General features: G+C 27.6%; 1 protein-coding gene and 1 long non-coding RNA gene across 2 annotated transcripts; both read left to right on the plus strand.

Annotated features, from left to right (window-relative positions):
• The first annotated feature begins 235 nt into the window (after window positions 1-235).
• LOC126551982 (uncharacterized) lies at window positions 236-7,153 on the plus strand. The gene is made up of 4 exons (XR_007605847.1): window positions 236-362; window positions 456-555; window positions 5,334-6,173; window positions 6,540-7,153. It is a non-coding gene; the product is annotated as an uncharacterized LOC126551982 (long non-coding RNA).
• A 9,079-nt stretch (window positions 7,154-16,232) lies between these two features.
• LOC126552309 (uncharacterized) lies at window positions 16,233-23,087 on the plus strand. The gene is made up of 8 exons (XM_050207002.1): window positions 16,233-16,982; window positions 20,922-21,177; window positions 21,269-21,466; window positions 21,538-21,666; window positions 21,849-22,025; window positions 22,175-22,240; window positions 22,725-22,969; window positions 23,067-23,087. Exons 2-8 carry the CDS (start codon window positions 20,934-20,936, stop codon window positions 23,085-23,087), a joined length of 1,080 nt encoding a protein of 359 aa, XP_050062959.1. The 5' UTR covers window positions 16,233-16,982; window positions 20,922-20,933.
• The last annotated feature ends 2,734 nt before the right edge of the window (window positions 23,088-25,821 follow it).

The following is a 25,821-nucleotide window of genomic DNA, read 5'->3' on the forward strand; positions in this document are numbered from 1 at the left end:
AGCGTGTGGTGGAACGACACAGCCACACATAAATAAACGTTTTGTAAGCATTGACTGGGGTCAGCATCTTATTATCCTCAGAAGGGACAAAATCCCCACAAACACATAACGTTGTGCATACAATAAATTATGTCTCTTAACGGGTAGTCGTTGTCGCAGTCGTCGATATTCTTTCGTGGGAATAATTTTCCTTTTTTTTTTTTTTGTATCATTCTCTTGATACAAAATAGGCAATAAGCGAGTGAATAAGAAACCTGTTGAGCGCTGAACAGTGCAACAAAAGCCCTGGCAGCAGATTGTTAGTGCGCGTGATACGGCCACGCGAATATAATATAATCCATACTATACTGCACGCAGACTAGGTAAACGTTTTGATTAGATAATTTCCATGTCATTTTTATGATAAAAAATAGTAATTTTATTTTCATCTCTTTTTTTATTGGTTCTATCATTAGATCTAAACAGAGATGGAGATCATAGCAGAGAAATGCGGGATCGGCTGATTTTCCTCATTGTCGGGTTGATGTTCATATCGTATCGAACACGACTCACTATGTAAGTATTATATAATATTATTACGTAAATTTAGTATGTAAAAAATATATATAATCTAGTAATTACGAGTATACTAATGTCCGATAAATATATTCATTTATTTATTATCTAAATTATTTTCGTTTACTTATAGTTTACTATTCTTGTTTGGCGTTGGCGCAGTAAAACTTACTTATACCTACTTACTTATACCTTTATTATAGGTACCTAATATATAGTAATATATAAAATATTATAGATACAACAGAATACAATAATATATGTGAACAAAAAATGATCACCGACAATATATTACATAACATATGTACATACATTATACATATACATAAATTAGATATACTAAATACTTATACACTAAAATTAGTTTATACATTTAGCAAAATTAATTCAATTTATTTTTTATAACATAATATCAGAATATATATAATATAATATTAAAGTATTAAAAAAGTTTAAAACATGATTGTGACTTATAAGTTTCTTATTAATAACTCTTTTTCATAAATTTTTGAGATCATCATTTTTTACTTGTTTATTTAAGTTTGTATAAGCCAAAGTTTATAGGTATGTACTTACTTGCTGCAGGTGACTAGCCATAAGTTTTAATTTCGATATTCTTTACGAGATAAGTTTATTTTCTTTAGATTTAATTTTCTTTTTTACTAGAAAATGTTTCGATTATATCTTACTATTTCGCCATCTGATCATTGATAGCATTGATAGCACTGTTAATCACAGATAATGATGGATTAAGTACAGCAGGTACAGCATTTTATTTATTTTTATTACTTGTGGACTTAAAATGTATAATATTGTTTAGCATATTTATCATCTCTCCTCCCTCAGCGATTTCCAATAGTTGTTTTGTATTATGTATTTATGTGTATGTATTTTATCATTGTAATAGTGTCAGCCTATTGCGGCAACCCAAAAAAGTGCAAAGCTCCGAGCGGCGACGACTGTGTGAGATGTCGTTACACTTTTGTAATGAGTTGTGTTTTTATTGTCGTTTCGATTAGACCAACCTTTTTTACTAATTCGTTGATGAACGACCACAAAATATCGTACCGTTATTTTTTCTTTGTTATAATTTTTACCGTTATTTTCAACCTTTTGACACTTTCACTGTCACTGTTCATTAATCCCTTTTTGAGAGCGCCTACAATATGCCCACACCAACACATTATTTAATAAATAATAATAAGTAATTAAATATTATTAATTAATTATTCTTCTAAATTTAAAGATGATTCTAAATAAATAAAATCAGTGGTTATTATCTTGTCTTGTAAGTTAGCATTACTTTCTGATTCAATACATTACATACATATTTTTTAAAAATTACCACATTATTAAGCTGTATAACATTTTGTATAAATTATAAATACCTACTCCTAATATTTATAAATTATAATACTATTGATATTTTTAAAAGTATTTATTTGTAATTTATAATATTATATTTAATTTACCTATATAATACAATTGCACAAAAAAAACAGTAACATACATAACGCATATAGTTTAGTACTTAAGTAGTAATACCGCATAAAACGTTCATTAATAGAATGTGTTCAACAACACGTAGGTATCTATTATACAATTTTATAAAAATGCTATTTTTCAAAAAAAAAAAAAAAAAATATTTTAAGATTTTTAAGTGCTCTTATGATTATTAAAACGATTTGATTGCATGCATTATTTTTTTTTTTATTAGCTTCTAGTAATAATAGCTTAACAATTATACAATAAAAGTATTTATGCATAAAATAACCGTAACAAAACAAAGATAGAGTAATTAAATAGAATTACATACAAAGACAGATAAGGTCCATTTATAAATATGTATAAAGAATTGAAAGTAAAATGTATAAGATAAAATTAATATACAGATAATAAAACGATTATAGTTAACAATGTCATACAGCGTGATTACCATTAGTAAATAGGTATATTAAATTGTTTATAACTGGGACTTGCTTAATAGTGTAGTAAGAAGGGAAAGGAGGGGTTTTATGATGTTCGAGAATTCGGAGATAAATGAGATTAATAAAGTTTCAGTACTTGAAAAAAGATGAGAATGATTTTGATCGAAGGAAATGATTTGAGCATAAGACGGTTGATTAATACCAGATTGAATGCATTCAATCGGCCGTCGTGTCGCACAATAGGTACGTCATATTGGCGGTGAATATTAATTATTATTAATTAATCCACATAAACGCAACATTTTTTAAAATCCTTTCTTATTGCACGGTTGAAGTACATATTAGAGGAACCGCTATTCCAAATTTCAAGTTAATACGTTATGTTGTAGTTTTTAAGATACGTGATTAGTGAATGAGATGGTATATTTTGTATTTATGAATATAGATTACTATTTTTTATTGTAATTATTTGATTTTTGAGTGACAGCTTTAATAGTTTGTCAAGCAAACTACCAAGCTCTTGAACACAAAGTTAAGGGTACCTATATTAATTGTTGTTGATGTTTAATACGAGATATACATGGTAATACATAGGACGTAATACACCCGTAATTTAAACGTAAAATCAGTAATCACAATTCACAATTGTATTTATGATGTGATTTAATAACGAGTTATTATAAATACATCAAATTTATACCAAATATTTAAATTATTTTTATTTTTTGCTAGAACAAATAGATTTTAAAATATAAAATATAATTTTTTTTGTTTAATTAGGTATATAAAATTATTGAGATTAGTAATCCAAAGTCGAAATACGCAACGTCACTAGCAATGTTCTTATTATTAAAATTTAAAAAAAACGACTATTCAATTATAATTATAACAGAATGGTACTGTTTCGTGTAAAACTAATAACCACATTAAAACGCTAACAAATTATTTTAATTTATTTTAAACATGAAAACTCCCACATATTATTTTTAAGTGTTGCACGAGCTATAGTTGAGGAGTAGTTGTGGCGTCCGCGAATCTATAATTGTCGTAGGTACAATAGAAATGATTTTCGATATTAGGTACACTATCTATTGTGACAATAATATAGTATAGAAAATAAAAATAATAATGATTAATATGATGTATTTAAATGATATGATTATGTAATAGCCATTGACTGATGCGCGTCGTATTTTGTACCTATACAATATTGTAGAGTTTAAATTAAAAAAAAAACAAAACAAAACAAAACAAAATATTTAATTTAATATGGCGCCTAAAAAATAATGAGCTAAAAACGAACCAGTCTGCATGCAAATATTCTCATAAACGGAAAATAAAAAAATTAGCACAATAAGTACCACAATAATGTTCACAACCTTTAATATTCTAAACTTCTAAAGCATTATAAATATCTATAAATATACTTGAGAAAAATATTTAACTATAGGTAATTAAAAAATCTTTAAAATTAAACACAAAGTTCATCATAAGTTATAGTTATAATAATTGAATAAAAAAAATCAATATTTTTAGTTCAATATTTTTTATGAAATTCGGCAAAATCGAAAAAATTACATATTATTTTGTAGTTAAAAAATCATAAACATTTTACTATATATATATATATATATATATATATACGAGTATATAATATATATACCAATGATTTGAAAGTTCAATACAAAGTTCTATATATTTTAAATTTTGCTTATGAGAATTGAAAAAATAAATGTACTGGATACAAATAAAAAGTTGTATGAACGTTTGAAGTTAAAAGTTTTACAAAACTGAAAAATAGCACGTAAAATAACGATTTCTTTTCAAACGATTTTAAATTTTTACTTTTATTTTAACTCGTAAAGTATTAACAATAAGAACTTAAAATTCTTACTAGATGTTTATATTGCATTATTCTATAGATAATCAAAATATTTTGCATTATGTTAATCTATTTAATCTATTTTATTTGAAACATTTAATTTTTTTATTAATGTTGATAAAACATTTTCACTCGGTCAAAACACTTGCCAATTTAATATAATTTAAAAATACTTATATTATCTTGTTTTAAAATTTAAATATCTTAAAAAAGCCAGCGGAAAACACAAATAAATTTCTCAGCTTTAAGTTTGATAATAACTTAATTTACTCTAATACTAATGCTTACAACACAAAATTGGTTCTACTTAGTAAAAATTTGCGAAGTTCTACGTCCGTTATAGAGAGAAAATAAATAGTGCGGGTGAGATTTCATTTTAATTAAAGTTATTGCTTACCTAAATATATTTTATAATAACAAATATTTTGTTTAAACAATGTTCAACATATTTTTATTGGTAATTATTTAATTATCATAATTTTAAATACCTATTATAATACCAATAGATACTATAATATAAATCTATTTAATTAGCACCTATATCGGCTAGCGGGCTATATCCGTAGTATAATTTAATAGTACCTAAATAAATACAGTAAATACAAAAGAGTGAAACTAATATTAATTTTCTGTTTTTTCATCTATACTTCAGGGAAATACCTACTTTAAAATTTAAAACAACTTATGCTGAGTTGTATAAAAAATTGATTAATTTAATAATTCACAAAAATAAACTGAACCAAACATGAGCCACTATATAATGTACAACTTTTCCAAGGAATCATCATTGTCATAATTGATTTATTAAATATAAAGAAATTGTGTGTGTGTGTATCAATATATAAGTAAAATTTTCAAGATCACAATAAGTTATTTTCGGATTTGTGTGGCATATATCAATATAAATTTTAATGTATATAATATACAAATCAATAACATCATTAATCTGTTTTTTTTTCGATTTATAGATCAAAGTTCCGGTAGCTGTTAATGAAAACATTATAGTATAAGGTTATAGAAACAGCGCGGTGATAATATGAAAATATGACGGTATTCGAAGATAAACGATATACGAGTAGAAAACGTCAATCGATCGATGGCTATGGATTTTCTACTACCATCTACGTCTACCCAGCAGATGATGACGTGTATGTTGCAACCGTCGGAATCTGTAGGGGCTAATAATACAATCATAATGATTGGTACAATCATAGATGGCAACAGATGAGTCGTACCACTAACATCACACCAGACAGTGTTCTTAGAAATTTAATGCATTATACAGAATATAGACGAATGCTCTAGCCTAACATTTCGTAAGACTAGTCCCAGGTATATCAGACGCGGTTTCAATAGCTTGTGAAGGACGATGACGAGCACTTTTGGCTGCCTCAGGTTTGGCAGACCGAATAGACGTCCTGTGAGCCATCGACATTACCAGATAACAGACAAATAAGTGTGCTGGATATGTGCACTTCTATCCTGTAGATTAGCTGTATTGAGATTCGACTGTTCACACACATTTTGTAAGGATGTCACTGCTTGTACATGTTTAAGACTTCTAAATCCTGTTATGAACGTCACAAATGCGATTTTATCATCAACCCCGAAACGTATACTTTCGAAAGTCAACGAGACCTATCATAGTGACAAAGAACAGTTATATTCTTATATTTCTGCATAAATATTAAAGACCATAATGTACTCATCATTATGATAATAATCATTGATCATACATCATCGTGGGAAGTTGCAAGGTATACTCAATCGACGCGGACAAAAATAAAATTGAGCTGATTGTTTTAAAGGTATAAAACTATAAACACTAATTTATTGAAGAACACGCTACACCCGCACTTGTATTATCTGCTCCGATTTATATTGTTAGCTTTAATATTGGAGTGACCAATTATCAAAGTTAAAAGTAAGAACATTATTAGTGCTTAAAATGTTTAATAATATTTTAATTATTTTTAAGCTCGATCTGAGTATTTCAAATTTTCAATATTTTATACTCAAATATATTATTATATTACCATATTTGTATCTTGTTAGTAAGACGGAGACCACACATAATATAAGGGTGTAGCGTTTTCTGACGGTTAAGAAATATATTTTTTTAAATATAATGTGATCATTACAAAACACTGAAAAAAATGATAACTCTTTTACAGTTCGATGTTGTGAAGTTATACTACTTTACTTGACCACGTTCTTTCAAATCGCAATACTATCAGCACCGCGGGTATCGTACTTGACACTTGTTGCATTTAAAACAGGATTTACGGTTCTGGAACATTTATTGAAACACGACTTCCATCACAAAGTCTTTGCTTTGTCGAGCGACAACACAGCAGCGTTGTGGTTTGAACAAAAAATGTATATCCAGGGCATCACCTTGTCAGTTATTTGGTATAGTCATTGATTCACAAGGCGCATATTTGGTCTGATAAATCTTGGGCAGCCAGGGGAGTTTGTCGACACATAAATAACTGCAAAAGCGTCTGCCTTTTCTGGAACAAGCCGTGCGGAAAGTTTGGTCTGAGCATCGTCTTTATTGTGTAATGAAATTTCTTAAAACATTGGCTGGTGAGGTGCTTAGTGGTACATGTCACCTTGTCTCATCGGCGATTAGGAACGATTGTTGTAGTACATATCTTTTTTATCTTTTCGTATCATCGAATATTGTAAATATTTATATTATTTATCGCCGTTTCTATGCTGTATTTGTATGATATCGTAGTTTTCTATTCGAACTTAATTAAAATAAAAATAATATTAAATTTAATCGGACCAGATAGACACGTGCTGTTTGTTTAATCAGTACCTATATATTTCAATACTTTTTTAATTGAATTAATCTGTTTAAAATGTATTTAAATATTAACAATTTATATGTTACAGTTAAAGTATAAAATAAAGTTAAAATACAAAAAGGAAAAATGAACGATTATCTAATCTTGGTATAATCTTGATATTCTTATTTGGTAAAATACTAGTATTTTTAGTTATATTAGTTATGAGTTTATGGCATAACCATTTTAGCATAATTTCAGTTTAAGTTGTTAACAATACATAAAAACGGAATATTATTTATTATTTTACGCGGTGAACTATTATAGTAATATGTACTGCAATAAAATAAACAATGAACACATTTTTATGTTATTAGTTATAAGTTATAACAAATTAATTTATTATAAAATGCAGCTATGAAGTAATAAATAGAAGTAATAAGTTGGTTTATTATTCTTACACCTTTATGAAAAATATGAATAATCATTAAGTAAATGTTGCTAAATGAAAACATTAAATGATAAGTGCAGATAAGTTTTTTTTTATTATAATTATTTTAAAACGTTACCTATCTTTTGTCTTATCGGGATAAATAGTTGCAAGTTAGATAAATAATTATAGGATAAAAAATAATCATCGATCTAGATAAATTTGTATGTACCTATTCAAAAAAGAAAACCCAAATTTTTATCGTCAATTTATTTTATTAAGAATTAATACTTAAAAATTAATAAATAATAAATAATCAGTAAAAATTGCAGTTTATTGCAGTTAAAAAAAAAAAAAATCAAAAATCGTTAGTCACAATTTTTTTTTATAAGCGTTTTAAGTTCAAATCTTTACGAAATCAAAAATTCAAACGTAAAAATAAAAAACGATTTACGTGCTATCAAATAATTTTAGATTTTTGTTATATAGTTAAAAATTACTACCTAGTCGTAGAAACTTGAGCATACTGCAGTTATTTGAATTAGAATTTTCATTTTTCTGTACATGATTTAATTTTGGGGTATTCAGATCATCAAATGATAATAACATATAATAATACTATAATGTATATATTATAATAATTTGAATGCAATGATATATGTATTTATTTGTATACGAAAAACGATTTGAACGGAGATGATCTGTATTGAAAACAAATTAATTAGTTTTTATCTCTTTTGAACAATTTGTGATTTTTTAGTTATACATGGCATTATATAATTTCGATAGTTTAATATATATTAATTATACAGCCATATTTAAATGACCTTATAGTATGACCCTTATAGTATCTCATTAGTGTTATCTTTCTGAGGTATTGTGTTATGTGACATTATGAATACTGTTCTTTTTACAGATAACTTGTTCAAAATATAAAAATTAAAAGTTGTGTGACATCAACTGATTATTCAATGTAAGCAAAATATATAAAGTAGTGAAATAACGATTCCAATAAAATGTATTGGTGAATAAAAACGTAAAACCGCTTTAAAGGATGTAAGGAAAAATGTATCCTCATCGTTTTGTTTGTTTACTTGGCCAATTGTAGGAAAATAATATTATACATCCATTTTTAATTCCATCGTTACCAATGAATAATTTTTATGCAAAATTCGTTAAAAAAAATACATTCCTCGCTCCGCTCAGAATCTAAAAATTAACGACGATTATTTTCCTATTATGTTTTTACTTTTTAATTTGTACTCTGTAGCCCTGCAGGTCTTCGTATTTAGAATGATTGATGATCCATTTATCTTAAATATTTATAATATTTTATAACTACGATATTCCTAGTTATAAATCAATAATTTTTATTAGTATAATATATATATCAATACATGTATATTCACCGACAAGAACACAGTAATTTTAAACTTTTTTAAAACAACATTAACTAAATTCAAGATTCGATTTTTTCGTGATACCTAAAATAATTTTTCTTATCTATGTGCTATAGGTACTTTTAAATATGACTATGCATAAAAGTTATAAAATATGATATTTTTGTGTTTTGATATTTTTTTGTATCTCTCAGAGTTTCAAAAAGTTGTTTATTTTATAAAACTCGGGTTTGTTCGAGCTATAATTACGTGCTAAATTGGCATAGGAATAAATGTTGATAAAAAAAATGTATTTCTTCAGCCTTCTCGGTATTTTTTTGATTTTATGCAAAATTTAAACGTGTGTAAAATACGAACATAGGTATTAGGTAACCACGCAAACAATAACCTTATTCACAAAAAAAATTTTAATGTTTTGAATGTGGGGAACCATTAAGCTGGGTTAATATTAATTCAACACACATTCGAGATAAATTAGTTAACAAATTACAATAATACAGTAAATAATATATATATATATATATATAAGTTTGATAATTTTACAATGCATCTATATAGGTACGTAATTAGAGACTGTAATGATGGGTCGCGTAGTGACCTATACATCAATAATATAAAAATACCTATATAAATATAACACTACGAACTGTCACGCCCGTAATGTGATCTGTCGTCAGCGACGACACTACGTATTTTGGGTCTTTGGGCAATTTGATATTTTTAGGGCTTATATCCGAGCTTTATAGTGCTCACCAAATGACTAATGCGTTATTGCTGTTATCGGTTGTTATTGTTGACTGAAGCTAGTTGTATTTATATTGTATATTTTATAGCCTATTGCAGCCTATAATTTATATTTTAAATACAAATATTAATTTTTTTCCCTTGTATACGATTGTATAAATCGTATAAATCGTATAAATCGTATAAATCGTATAAATCGTATAAACGAAGTATTTTCAATCCGGTAATCGGTATAGGTACTTTACATATTTAAACAAACTATATTATGCACATTGGCTGCATTTCTTATTTACAAAAAAATGTTCTTAAGTTTCGTGATATAAAATAAACATTTTTTTCTCCGCATGCCATAAAATTATGAAAAACAAAAAGTAGACACGGGGCTTCCCAGACTACGGTGCCCCGGGCATTTGCAACAATCCCTCCCTCAATATGTAGATTAGTTCTAGAACATTTTTTTGACTTGGGAGGAGCCTTAAAGAAATTGTGCACTTGGCCCTAATTTTATTAAATCAGGCCCAGCTGATACCTATCATGAAGTGAAGAGGTTAACAGAGCGCTCCGCACATGTCAATAACGCACTACACACGAGTATTAAATATTTTGTTTCTCGAAGTACCGATTGTATCGATTCTTAGTTCTTACATTATTAAACTGATCTTTGATTCTGAGCGAAGCTTGGATAAATTTTAATTATTAATTTTATAATGACATTTTCTGCATCTATATATGATATTTATGTAGTAAACTTAATTAAAAATCAGTTATCCTTAGAACTATATATGCTTCTTTTTTAAAGGTTAAAAATAGCATAGTATAATGTAATAATAAGTGATGGTACGATTTAAAAAAATTGTAGATTTTATAAAATTAATTCCCACAGGTATACCTACTTTATAATAAATGTAGAAATCCAATAAAATAATTAAATTATATTAATGTATTATTTCACCTAATAATGTACCTATATATAATTGTCTGAAACGATGATCAGTTTTTTATTTTTTTATTTAAATCATGATATTTGAATTAATTATTATAACATTATTAATTACACGTATATAGCATTAAATATAATGGGTAATTCAGGTAGTTTAGTTATAATTACCGAGCTCATACCTATGTAGTATATTATTAATTATAAAATATTTAAGACTATTATAGTCTGGGAAATGTGGGATTGGTTCCCGAAAAAATGATTTTCCAGTATATTGCAATTGTTCCAATTGATTCCCGAATAAAATTATTTATCAGTATACAACAATTACAAAATATTCTTAATATTTCAATCAGAATAACTTAAAAACTTTTCGTTCGAATATCATCGATAACAATACATTAATATATTTTTTAGAAAAATCAATTGATTCACAATTTCCTTTAAATTTAAAATATAATATAGGTATAATATGTTCTCATTTGATAAACTAAAGTTGTTATCGCTATAAAACAGTACACTCCTTAAATTTAATGAACAAATTAAATAAACGAAAATAATATCTCCTTTAATTAAACTTAAAATTCTAAATCTGAATTTGAATAGGCCTATGCATAATTTTAACATAATAATATAGAGTGAAAACGCTTTTAAAAAATCAGCAAATATATTTAATTTTTACTCGCTCGTCTCAGTATAATTTTCATTGTCTGAACCACGTAAATTACATGAAAAGTTAATTAAATAAATTGTACCTATTATACTTTTAATTAATGTTTTCGAAGTATACCTACATACCTATTGGACATTTCTCTAAAACAGGCCGGATGGACTTGTGCGTCATTACGTTTTTAGATCTATACGCATGAACACAAATACATTTTATTAGTGACAAATTATTTCATTGTGTGATAGGTGTTTTTTAAACATATTTTTTTAATTTTACCATTTTTACCTATATAGTTGTTCTACTTAAGTTTCTTCTCAAATAACAATGTTAAAAGAAAATTTAAAAATGTACATAAGCAGTTTTTTTTTTGTGTAACTAAGGATAACGTAGTTATTTCATAACAATTTTTTTTTTTTAATCTTTAAGTAGGTTAGGTAACGATCGGTTTACGTGTGATGCGTGAGATTGGGAATAACCAAATCGGTTCCCTTTTAAAAAATATATTTTATTAGGTTGAACCGAATTGGTTCCCGATTGTGTTCAGGCTAAATAATTGCAAATAGTTACAATTTTAATTTTATTTTTAATAATTGGTAAAAAATACAAATTAGTTAGATAAAGTACAAAATATTAATATACCTACACCCTATAGCAGGGGTGGGCAACTGGAGTCCCGAAGGCAGCATCCGGCTCGCGAGCCTTTCTTATCTGGCCCGTCCTACATTTCCAAATTACATCATACAATTTTAAACTTAATCGTCTATACTCAATATTCCATAATCTATATATATATAGTCCATCTTATCGATAAAATAATTGTTATCTGGTATTGAACATCGTTAATAATGTCTAAAAGTCTTAATATATGTATAGCTTTTAACCAGCTGTATAGCTGTTTGTACATTCGTGTCGTGCTGTAGTTGAATTTATTATTTTCGTGTTTTTGTAGTGCTTAATAATGTCCATCAAAATCGTAAAATTGATGATGAAAATAGAAATTTTAACACCTCATAGGAGGATGACTATTTGTTTATTATTAATAAAATAAATGTGCTAATTAAAATGTATATTTTGAATGATTTTTTTTTTTGCTTGCTTTTTATGCTCTGCGGGCTCGCTAGATTTTAATTTTCTAAAAATTGACCCTCTAGTAACTTTTAGTTGCTCATCCCTGCTCAATAATAGAAAAAAGCAATAGATTGTTGGAGATTTAGCAAATTATCGCTGATACAACGATTTAAACAATCAATTAAGTCAAGCCTTATCCTAACGGGCTGCAGTTGACTTTATGAATATGGGCATCTTACAAAAATATAATTTTCCTTATAGAATGATTGAATTACTACTGAATATTTGAAATTTGTATAATTTATAAACCCAACCTTTAATAAGTAATAATTATATAAGTTTACAACCTTTGGTACTTCGATAATTGATTAATCCATATGAAATAGAAATACGAATTACGATTATAGGTACTATCTATTATTGGCTAAGCTTATCGCGACCACATTATGTAGACAATTTTTTAAAAATATTTTTCCACTAAAAGAATATCAATAGGTATACAATTTATTTAAAGGGGGGATAAGTATTTTAATCAAAATACAGTTTATAAAACAAACTTTTCAGTTAGCAGTAGATAAAAATCCTTAGAATAAGCCTTTATAAATTAACGATTGAAATATACAGAGATACTTATATTACTGCTGTATAGATATATCCAATATTATATCCTATGTACGTATGAAAATTATGTTAGTGAGCACTGCACGTCTGCAGTGTATCGAATAACATTAAACATAATATCACCATTTATACTCGTACCTAAGTAATTTTATACACATAATATACTTATGTCTTATATACTATATACTTCCTGAGCTTAAAATAGGTACTGGTAGTACGGCGTTGCGCGTAAGAATGTACACGCACTACGACAATTCAACGGAGAGATGACGTTTGTAGAATAAGTATGAGTATTGGTTTATGCCAACGGCATGCATTTTATCGATATAAATAGGATAAATATAGTAAGGAGTATTTCACAATAAAATTAGAATATTTGTGAGGCTGTTTTTATCGATAGACTTTTCAGAACAATTATTATATTCTACACCACGGACAAAAAGGATAGGTTGGGAGTAGCTGGTATTGGCGGCGAATAATTATTACTAATTTAATCCACTTAAACGCAAAATTTTTTTTAATTCTTTCTTATTGCCCGGTTAAGGTATTAGATTAGAGGAATCACTCTATTCCAAATTTTAAGTTCGTACGTTTGTAGTTTTTGAGATACAGCAATCAGTGAGTATTTGACTTTTATATATAAGATACCTATTACCTATACATATGTTTCATACTGTGCGTCTGTGCAGTAAACTCAGTGTATATTAATATTGTTACACTTTTATATAATATGATATTAGTCGTAAATCTTAGTGTTTAGTCAAAGTATCTGGTTTTATTTATCTTTCTTTTTTTTAATTAAACCATAAGGGTATTAACTATTAAGTATTTCAACCAAATGTGTGTTAATGTGTTAGTGCGTTTTTAAAAATGATTAGTAATACGATATGTCTGTACAGCTTATTAATTATTATCATACTTCCTATTAAACATATATTTGTAATTTGTGTACTATGTATAATGTATATGTATACTATACTTTATAATAAAAAAAAATAGATACATTTTATTTTATTAATACAGTACAAGTATACAACCTATTATTATTATTATTGTACATTAGTATCAAAGTTTTTTACACTTCAATCTTAAAAAAGATTTCCACAAAATAAAGTTCAATTTCAGAAATCTTACAAAATAAAATGAATTTAAAATTTTTAAATTATAAAGGTATAAAGCAAATACCGTCCATAATAACAGCGACGCCGCTGCTTGTTATACGAAAAGAAATTACAGAGGTAAATGTATTTTACTTATCGCTGGAAGATAAGTATAAAAGAACAAACAAAACGAAAGAAATCACAATATCCTGCAGTGCACCTGTGTTATTGTATACTATATAAGCTGGTTTCAAACAGGGGATGCAGCGGTTCTCCCGCAGATTCTGACGCCGTTCTGCATATACATTCAATTTTAGTTTAATGTTGTAAAAATATATTATTTGTCAAATTAATGTTTCGGGGTGTTATAGTATGAATGTAGGTAGTTAAATGTGCCTACCATTTTAAGAAGTTTCTATATAATAAATACACGTCCTGTGATGCTAACCGTAGATATCATCATTGTCCTAACCTAACCTGTCAGGGTTTAATATATATCATTATAAGTTATAACCGAAAGATAATATGCAAATATCGTTTATAAACGTATATATTATAAATTATTATTATTATTATTATATTCGGCCGCGGCGGGTCTATATTTCGGACGCCAAGATTCTATAAGTCTATTTACACTTTACTGAAGTTAAGTAATAACTCAATTAATAAAACTATTACTTGATTATTGTAGGTAAGTGTATGCCTTACTGGCTTATTGAATATTGCTACATATGTAGGTAGTACATATTACGCTCGTAATTTTATCACATCGCTGTATAAATATAATAATGATGAGTCAAATTATGATTAAGTATACATTGTGTGTTTATGAGTTTATGACATTTAGTAAAAGTGAGATCCATAAAATGGTACTTTCAAGTTTCAGCTGTACTGAAATATTCACACTACACATTGAATTGATTTACTGACTTCTCAATTATTTAGCATTAGCGCACTGTATAGACATATTATCTTATGTACCTATGTAAAATAAGTAATCTGGTTTTTTCTAGACACTTTCGCGTATACACCTTGTGAACTTCATAAAAGCGTTATTGTAGTTTTCAAATTAAAATAAATACGTTTTTATGAAGACAAATTTAACACATTCAAGCAGCGTGCAGGAAATTAGTCTCTTTGTGGGACAGTGATTCTACCGCGGAGTTGTCTACATTATAAGGTAGATTTAAGATTATAATCAAAAGCAATGGAATACTATACAGGCTATCGTGGTTTAATGTAAACACAACTTGTGTGGTTAAGGAAAATAATGAAATATTTTCTACCCATAAGTATTTATATAAAACAATTTAATTAACATTTTGACAAAACCGATAGTAACCATTTCTTAATTATCCCTTTATTTTTACACACGAAAATCTGATGTATAAGCTAAACAACAACAAAATAAATCACACGAAACAAAGTCTCGGCGCGTATTTTTTTCCAATATTATAATGCGAGTAAATAAAATACAAAAAAAATACTACAATCATCTTTCCATGGTCGTTTTGAAACAACAGCTAGGTTATGGAAAATACATAGGTATATGATAATTAAATTTTACACCTTCAGTATATTTTACGTATTAGATGTGTTCCCTATCCTAGTTAAATGCGTACGGTATTTATGTGGTACCCAATCGGAAATTTATGACTTACGCCGACACTCACAAAAGGCGTAGTACTGCGCCTGTACTGGCTATCCAACAGTTGTCCTGCCCTTACGGGCACAGTACTGGCTGAAATGTTAGCCAGTACTACATAAGTACTTGAAAACTAGTACCGGCAGCCAGTATTGACTGAGTACTGACATATTACGGGCCTCACACGATATGCGAGCAAAGGAAAATTAGTGTTTCTGGTAGTTGTGGCAACGTTGGCGAAGTACTGGCATTTATGGGCTTTATTTTAGTGGTGAGCAGTGCTGGATCTAGTATATTTTTTACCCGGGGCAAAGTATAAAATAAGCGCCCTCCCCCTTTGTTATGCCCACAATTTGGCGCCTTAATTTGTGCCACTGGTGAACATAGGCCAGACAGTATTTCTTGTGGTTATGCGAACGTCGGTGGTAGGTATACTGGCATAGCTGGATGAATTATAGGCTGCAGGCTTGTCATCTGCACCTAATAAATTTGTGTCAACATTGGTGCGAAATGTTATACTGATAATATATTTGCACTATTTGTAGGTTTTAGTAAAAAATATTGTAATTCGTAATATAATATATGGGAACAAATTTTAGTGTTGTTTGCGTGAATAATATTATGCAATTAGAATTATTACGGCATACGCGTGTAGTACTAACTTAAATGGTCACTTTTAAATTAATTACCTACATAAAAACAGCATTGTAATTAATATAAGTCATAAGCGTAGCCTATAAGTTAAATAATATATTATTTTCGTCTTCTTTCGTGGCTTAAAATATACCTAGTTTTAGGGAATCCCGCATATTATGCTACAGTACTCGCAATGCAATAACAACCACAATATCGTTGGCCCGCGACCGTCGCTCGCCCCATCACAGAACGGGACTGCGGCGACTTGTAGTTGTTACTTGTTGTCGTTGTCTATTACTCTATTGTGTCCATATTGCTCGTACACTCGTTCTACTCGTCTAAAATCTAAGTTATGTAATCTACTACTTCATTAAAACGACGCCACGTTATTACGGTGCAATTATTTTATTCGTCACGTCCTTTGAATTGCCAATGTGTGCATCATAATCATTGATCAGTGTTTTTTTTTAAACTTTTTATGTGATTTACCATTTACGATATTGCTTTATTTTATTAAGATCGCGCTCGTGAAAGAATTTAGAGGATCGGTTCACAGTTGTATACATTTCCGGTGAGTATCAATCTTTTTACTAAATATTTATTTAATTTACAATATTTAATATTGTAAATTGTTTAATTGTAATAACCTATTAAAATATATCTATATATATAAACAGAGACAGAATAAATAGGTAGAATAATATAAAAATAATAGGTAGTAGGTACCTAGGTACCTACATAGTAGATACATAGGTACAGTTCATTCTCAGTTTTCAGACAATAAAAATATTAATAATTAAAAAGCTCAAGTTTAGATTTATGTTCAATAGTTATAATAAACTACTTTAATTATTTGATTTGACTTTATTTACCTATATTAGTTGTGCATGCTAGCTGACTAACTTTTGAAATAGCATTATATAAGTCTTGATTAAAGTTTTATTTGTTAGGCATGTAGGCAGGTACATATCACATGTTTGATAACTTATAGTGTTCAGTTAGGTATTACCTAAGTCACCTAGGTACTTTTTTTATTTATTTTTATTATTTGTAAGTAATAATAATTGTAACTTTTTTGAAAGTAACTATAGTACCTAGGTACCTGCAATTTATTATTCGGTATCATTGAAAATTAAAATTATTTTAAGTATAATTAGTGTATCTATTGTTTCATTAGTTTTATGTTAATAATATTATGTAGGTACTTAATGCTACTGTAGGTATTTAATGCTAGCAGGATGCAAAGTAGTTACCATGGAATATGGTAGTAAAATGTAAAATGTGTGAACAACCAGGGTCATATTAAATAAAAAGTTGAAAACATTTTACATTGACTGTTCATTACTGGTTTAATTGTTGTTTATTTGATAGCACAATAGGTAAATAAGTTTAAAAATAAAAAAAATATTTATAAAAGTTGAATTGGAAGTATTGAAAATACAACAACAAATGTATGATAGTTTAAAATTGATGAAATTTACTATACCTAATTAAAAATTATGATGCCATCCATTTATTTTCTCCGAGACATATAATGTAGGTACCTACTTAAAAAAATATGTTTAAACTATTTGATTTTAATTATATTTATTGACTTCCAACTAAAATGGTTGACACGTATTAATTATATTATGCAGCTTAGCTGTAAATTCTTCTTTATTATATTTAATTACTTAAGATCAATATTTAAGCTTTTATTTTAGCTCTATTTGTAATAAGTAAATCTCATATTGTATTTTATTGTTACTAATAATATAAGAACCTAATTTTTAATTAAGCCTAATTTAAGAACCTTCACCTTAACACAAACTTTTGCTTAAAGGAGGTGAGCAAAATTACTATTGTTTTTATAATAGTAATATGTTTGAAATTGTTTGTGAATAAATATCATTATATTACCTAATACCTAATAATAATAAATTATTATTATTATATACTATTTAAATATATTATTAGGTTATTTTATATTAGATTGACTGATAGAATTGATGAATAGGTAATATACAAATAAATGAAAATCTGAATTAGATACCTACAGTTTCCTATAAGCATAAAGATATCCATGTTTTAATTTTATTCAAATATTAAACAATAATATTGATATCTTCAAGTAACCTAGCTTAGGATAACCAAAATAAATATTAAAATACTGTACTTGCTAGTTTTCTACATTTTATGAATTATATTATTGTTTTTATAACATTATCTAGGTAGGTACTACTTTATTTAGTTGATATGTCTACACCAAGTACTCCATATAATCGGTTAAAGAAACATCGTCAACTGAAACAATTGACTGAAAATTCAATAGTAATACCATCCAATGATTCAACAGATGTAGAACTTGACAATCCTAACATTTCTGAAAGCGGAGCGTTAGAAATTGATGATATCGACCATTCTTGTAATCAACATGTTGAAAATGTTTATTCTAATTATAATGACACTTTTGACCATTCATATAATTCTGCCTCGATTTCTGCTAATATTGAAGATAATCTTTCAGATTCATCTCTTTATAATAGATCTCCAGATTTTAGTTCCACAGATGATAAATCTCATTTGTCTTCTTCATCGACATCGAACTCTGAAGGAAGCTCTCATGAAGAAAACGATGAAGTTTCTGCAATACCAAATCTTCGAGAAAAGTTACAAGGTTGGGCTGTAAAATTTAGATGTAATCTTACAGTTGAAACAATTGATGGCCTGTTAGATATTTTACGATCTGAAAATGTTGGTAATCTACCAAAATCAGCAGTTACCTTACTACAAACCAAGACTGATAAAAATATTAAATTAATGATGAGTTCAAAGAATACCAATGGTTCATATGTATATTTTGGTATAGAACAAAGTTTGAAAAGAATAATTAATAATGAGTTTATCGAAAATACCATAAGATTATTGTTTAACATCGATGGTTTACCACTATACAATAGTTCAAGCCAACAATTTTGGGCCAATTTGGGACTCATTTTACATAGCAACTATGATTCACAACCTTTCATAGTAGCTGTGTACAGTGGTGATTCGAAGCCACAAGATGCAAATGATTTTTTGGAAGATTTCGTAAGAGAATTGAAAACATTAATTCAAAATGGAGTAGTTATTAATCAACGTGTGTTTGCTGTAGAAATTGTTGGGTTCTCATGTGACACACCTGCTAGATCGTTCATAAAAAAATGTAAAGGCCATGGAGGGTACTATGCTTGTGAACGTTGCGAAACTAAAGGAAAAACAAGAAATAAAAAAAGAATTTATCCTAATATGAACTCTAAGCGGCGTACTGAGTGGTCTTTTAAAAGTCAGAGTCAAATTGAACATCATTTGGGAAGATCACAGCTTTTAGAAATACCAAACTTTGATCCTGTCTTATCTGTATTTTTGGATTCCATGCATTTACTCTATATTGGAATCATGAAATGGATACTTCAGCAATTGCTGGGCACAACAAAGAGAATTAATAGAAAATGCAAACTTTCTCGCCAAAACATAAGGAGATTAAACTCGCAATTGAAACTATTAGGAAGGTTTATACCAAAAGAATTCCAAAGGAAAAAGTTTGATTTTGATGAATTAAGTTATTGGAAAGCCACACAGTTCCGCTTTTTCTTACATTATTGCGGGGCCCTTGTGTTCCGTAAAATTTTGCCTAAACAAATATATCAACACTTTCTGCTTTTGGTGGTTGCCTGCAGAATACTATGTGATCCTGATCTTTGTGTTGAGTATGTTAATTATGCTAGAGAATTATTGAGAAAATTTTTTGAACTCCTTCAAAATTTTTATGGTTTGGATTCACAAGTAATAAACAGTCATAACTTGATTCATCTAGCTGATGATGTAGAGCAAACAAGGATAAACTTATGTGCGATTTCGGCATTTCCTTTTGAAAACTGTCTTGGGAAAATTAAAAGATTAATTACTGGAAGATGTAATCCTTTAGCGCAATTAGTCAGAAGAATGTCCGAACAACAAGCATGCGCTGACATTTTAAAAAAAAATTCGTTATCTAAAAAAAAATTTCTTGAAATTACCTCTTTATGTGCAAATCAAGTTGTATTAAAAAATATAATTGTACACGGAGTTGAGTTGAGTGCCATTAAACCTAATAACATTGTAAAATTGAAGTACGGTGAAATTCTTAGTATTACAGAAATTAGACAAGAAAATGAAGGTATTTTTTTACATGGTTTTATGTTTAAGAATGTCACTGATGCTTTCACGTATCCTTGTGAATCCACTAAAGTTGGAATTATGAAATTAGGAAAGTTATCTAGACAGAAACAAATAATTTCAATAGAAAATGTTAAAAAAAAGTGTGTTCTTTTTAAAGATCATAGTCATACTTTTGCAGTAACATATCTTCATAGTTCATAAGTTATGATATTTAATATATTATATTATAATAATATTGTAGGTATATTTAGGTATATTTAAGTCATATTAAATTAAATAACAGAGTGTTTAATAATATTAATAAAGAACTGTTATACTTTTAATATTTTAGTTGTTGTAAAAAATGGATCAAACCATATTTGAAAAAGACACCACGCATGTTGTAGTTAAATTTAATGAAAAGTCTAAAAATGGTAAAAAAACCATTGATCTTGTGCCTGTTGATTGGGTATTTGAAAGTGAGAGAAAATTATATTGTAAATATCCTTCAAAAAAAGATTATTGTAATTTAAATGAAATGTGCAAAACCTCTGCGGCACATGGACCATTTTGGAAAAGCTATGGAATAAGTGTTATTAAACAGGCTGGTAATTAATACAATTCACAATTATTCAGTTTGATGAGTCTTAAATTACTTGATATTGATTAGTAGTGTTATCTTTGTTCATTTTATTTCAGTAAATTTTAATCAAGGAATAAGACGAATGGAAAAAGCATTTTCAGAGGAAGTAGTTCAGAGCAGCAATTTAGATGAATACAACAGTTCTGAGTTAGAAGATGATTATTTAAAACTAAACAAAGATGATCTTAAACGATCCTTGAAAAGTATTCCTGTTTTTATAAAGAATCATGATGTGGACGATGAAGAGTTAAATGGTTGTTACATTATATATATATATATATATACTAAATGCAATGATGTTTTATACTATTTATTTATGTTACAGATAGTGATAAAAATAGCTTCCATTCGGAAGATTATTTAAAACAGAACTTGGTATCCGATAATAGTATTTCATCAGCATTATCATCGCCAATTCTTTGTCATAAAAAGAAATCATTAAAAAGATCCAGAAGTAAGTACATAACTTACTTTAAAATATAACTTAATTAAAATTTATCTTTTATTATAATATGGCACTTAATATTTTATCATTAGGGGTACTATATGTATAAATAATTAACTATTTCCAATTCAACTAAGCAAATATGATTGATTTATGATAGATTTCTATATGATGGTAAATTATGATTTTAGAGAGTGCTGTAGTAACCTATGATAATACAAGTTCTGGTTCGTCAACAACTTCATCGCCCAAAATAATTAAAAGGTTGTCATCAGGAACAACTAAAATAATTGGTATAAAAAATAAAATAATACAATCCCCAAAAAATGTAAAGACCCATTCAATTGAAGAAAACAGCAATAAAAAAGGTACATATTTTTATCCTATTTACATAAATACCTTGGTTAGTTATGAATTTTATTAATTAGAACATTTCCAAATTAATCTACCTTTAAATTGATTTTTATCTTGATTTTCATAGTTTCTTACTTATTATTATTATTTATTTTTTTTTTAGCTCAAACTTCATCAGACATTAAAAGGAAGAAACAATGCCCAGCTTGTGGTTGTACGTGTGCTACAGGTATATTTTTAGTCAAAATCATAAGGCATTTTCATTTAAAATAACGTTGAATATTGTTAGTTGAATCAGTTTATTATTTTCAACTAAGGAATTTCTAAGACTCCCAAAAATATTATATACATTTAACTGATAAATATATTTTAAAATTATAACACTGTTAAATAGTATCAATATAATATGTTATAAATTATATACTGCGCTTGAATTGATCCGGAGGTGGAGGGGGGGGGATAAATTTGTTTAAAAAAAAATATTCTATTCTACCCTTATAATTATATCCTAATAAATAAGATCAAGTAGTTTTGGGAAGTACATTTTGTTTTTTTAATTTTGCATGTACCTTCTAGGTTTTTTACAATTCCAACACTGATTATTTACCAATTTAATAGTATACTTTTTAGTAATTATTTCCAAAAATAAAAAAAAATATTTTATATTCCATTTACTAATTTTACCTAATGCATTTTTACTAATTACTAATTAGGTATGCCAGCTTCAGAAACTCTTGTTTCTAAGGCTAATTTGGAATCAGTTAGAAGAAGCATAGAATATAGGATAATAGAAGAGGCAAAATCCACCAGACACCTATTTGCAGCACACAACAATATTGGGGATATTGACAAAATAATGAAAGATGGAACTATAATTGATATTCCCAAATTTAACTTACAAGACTTTCAAGATTTTGATGCTGAATTAAAAACTAATTTCGAATTAGTAAAGAAACTGGTAAAATTATATTTTAAAACTACAATTTAATTTTATTTGTAAAACTATTGTTTTATTTTTTAGAAATGTTTTATGGTGTTAAATATTAATAGTGAAGATAAAATATCGGAAAATTTAAAAGCTACTATTCCGAAGATATATCAAAGGATGTACAGCTATTATATAGTGCTTTTGGACGGGAGACTAATGGATGCAAAAAAATGAACTTCTCTAGCACACTAACATACAAATACTTATTAGGTATATATTAATATCGTTCAAATTTTTTTTTGTAAAATTATTTTTATTTAATTTTATATAAATGTTATTTATTGTTGTATTTCAGAAGTCTTAACTTGCAAAAACCCTAATCTAAAAATCAAGGATATTGGCAGCCAACTTAGCCGTTGGTTTTCAGGTGCCAAGGACCGCGAAGGTGGGAAGAAAGAAAGGCTTTTCAAAGATAAGAAATACAGCCAAAGTACTGAAGATAAAAGTGAATAAAATTAGTTCAAATAGAGATATTTGTTAGGTATCTAAAAGTTAATTGTATTAATTAAAAAATGTGTGTTTTAATAAAGATTTTGAAAGAACAAAATAGAATAAAAGTTTCCTATTGAATTATACCTTGTTTAAAAATCATATTTATATATTAAAAATACTACAGATTGATAACTAAGAACATTTTGTTGTTTTAACTATTGACATAAACATGCTAAGTTTACTTATTTGTAGGTTTTAGTCAACTTTTTATAATAACTAATTCTACTATTTAATAACCTATTATTTAAGTTACTATATTATATTATAGGAACTGTTATAAATTTATCAGTATAACATTGTATTTTGGACCAATACATAGTTAATCAGAGCGTATCCAGGATTATTCTTTGATAGAGGATATAGTAAATGAGAATTATATTATGCTTATATAATTTTACCTCCTTAGAACCCCATGATCGAGAAGCCAATTATGTAAAGTATGCTGAATATTGTGTATTATGTTTTTGATGTGGAATAGTTTTTTTTTTATATTTTACATAGTATATTAGGGAAGGTGGCTAAAGCCCCCAGGATACGCCACTACAACTAAAAATTATAAATCCTTCAAAATATTTAAAACATTTAAAGTATTTTTTTGAACAAGGGCATACCAGATTATGCTAGTATAGGCCACGCAATGGTTACCAGTACTGATTTATACTATAGAGCCAGTAATGTAACTAAGTACTGCGCCAGATTTTATATACCATACTACGCCAGTACTGACAATCAGTACTGGTCCAACTCTGAAAGTCAGTACCGAATACCGTTATCATCCCAGGCTTATACCAGTACGGTGCCAACATTAACTGCCAGTAGTGTGCCAGCATTAACCAGTACTGGCCCAGTAGCTCGCCTGTTGTGGATTTCCGATTGGGATAAGTATAGGTACAACTAATACCGAAGCAGTACCTACATTATAAAAATCTTTATTTATGTTTTATTTTATTAAATATAGTCATTAGTCTTGTTACACCTTACATATTTTGGTGAGTTTGGTCGATTCCATGCCAACCAAACCACGACACCGTTTAAGTGTATATGTGACGAAATAGGAAATACATATTATTATCCTGGAATAACTATATTGTCGAATTTAATGACAATAAATCACAATACTTTGTCACGTTATGTATATATATTATATATGTTCTAAATTGTTTATAAATTATTTTACCGATGTTAATTTAATTAGTGTGTCAATTTCCCAACACTTAAGCACATACTTTGATGGTTGACAATCGCTTAAATACAAGTATATTTTAATAAGTTTTTAATGCACATGTTTGTTTTTGATGGTCCCTAAACATATAATATATTATATAGATTATAGGTAATGTTATATATAACATATAATAATATACTATATTTTGCAGATGGACGTAGATGCACTTTGTCGCTTTTTGTCGGCAAGTCTTACACTCCCATGTATATTTTTATGAACGATTAACACGTAACAACAATATATGACTGTATGTAAGGTAAAGCGTGTAAAGCTGCAGTCATAATGTGGATGACCGTCATGAATAATTGTCATCAGTCTTCTTAGTTCTTGTTATTGTAGGTAGGTATATTGGTATATAAAAGAGATATATTTTTTTGGGCATGGACCAATTACGCCTAAAACAAAATTTTTATACTAGGGTCAATATACCAATTGCGCTGCATATATTTTACGGTTAGTGTACCAATTGTGCTCTTTATATTTTACGGTCAATATAGTATATATATATATATATATATTGCGCTTGAATTTAAATTATATTATTCTAAATTGCCATGCTCAAATTATTATTTGAAAAATTATTATTATTGTTAAAACATGCAAAATACAAATATTATGATTACCATAAACTCAAAATCTTATTACTTTATCTCTTATGTTTTAATATATTTTTTAACAGTGTATTATTATATATATTAATATAAGGAATTTTATGAAACGTTATTATTATTACGCACATATTTTGATTACGGAAGTACGCATTTGAGTGATGGACGAAAACAAGTTTTCATTATCATCGGATATATTTTATCAGCCTAATTGTTTCGTTGCACACAATATACTGTAGATAGAAGAACACATAATTGATGATACCTATTATAAATATAAATCATATTGATAGGTACCCAATACGTATGTCTTGTTAATCGTTTAGTATACGTTTTAGTTGTTTGACGTTACAATATGGATCGTTTTACAAAAGCTTTTAGTGAAAAAGGTAAACCGTTATTAGTTCTTGACGAGTTTAAGTTCCGAAAATGTACTATTTCAAAAAATGGAATAAAATAGAGATGTACAATTAAATCGTGTATTTCGAATTTTTTAT

This window comes from Aphis gossypii, chromosome X, assembly GCF_020184175.1.
Source record: "Aphis gossypii isolate Hap1 chromosome X, ASM2018417v2, whole genome shotgun sequence".
NCBI classification, from domain to species: Eukaryota; Metazoa; Arthropoda; class Insecta; order Hemiptera; family Aphididae; genus Aphis; species Aphis gossypii.

Excerpts from the sequence above, each read along its gene's own strand:
- LOC126552309 (XM_050207002.1), top strand. The coding sequence starts at position 20,934 with ATGGATCAAACCATATTTGAAAAAGACACCACGCATGTTGTAGTTAAA. Across the intron at positions 21,178-21,268 it reads AAGTGTTATTAAACAGGCTG|TAAATTTTAATCAAGGAATA; the intron begins GTAATTAATACA and ends ATTTTATTTCAG. Across the intron at positions 21,467-21,537 it reads GGACGATGAAGAGTTAAATG|ATAGTGATAAAAATAGCTTC; the intron begins GTTGTTACATTA and ends TTTATGTTACAG.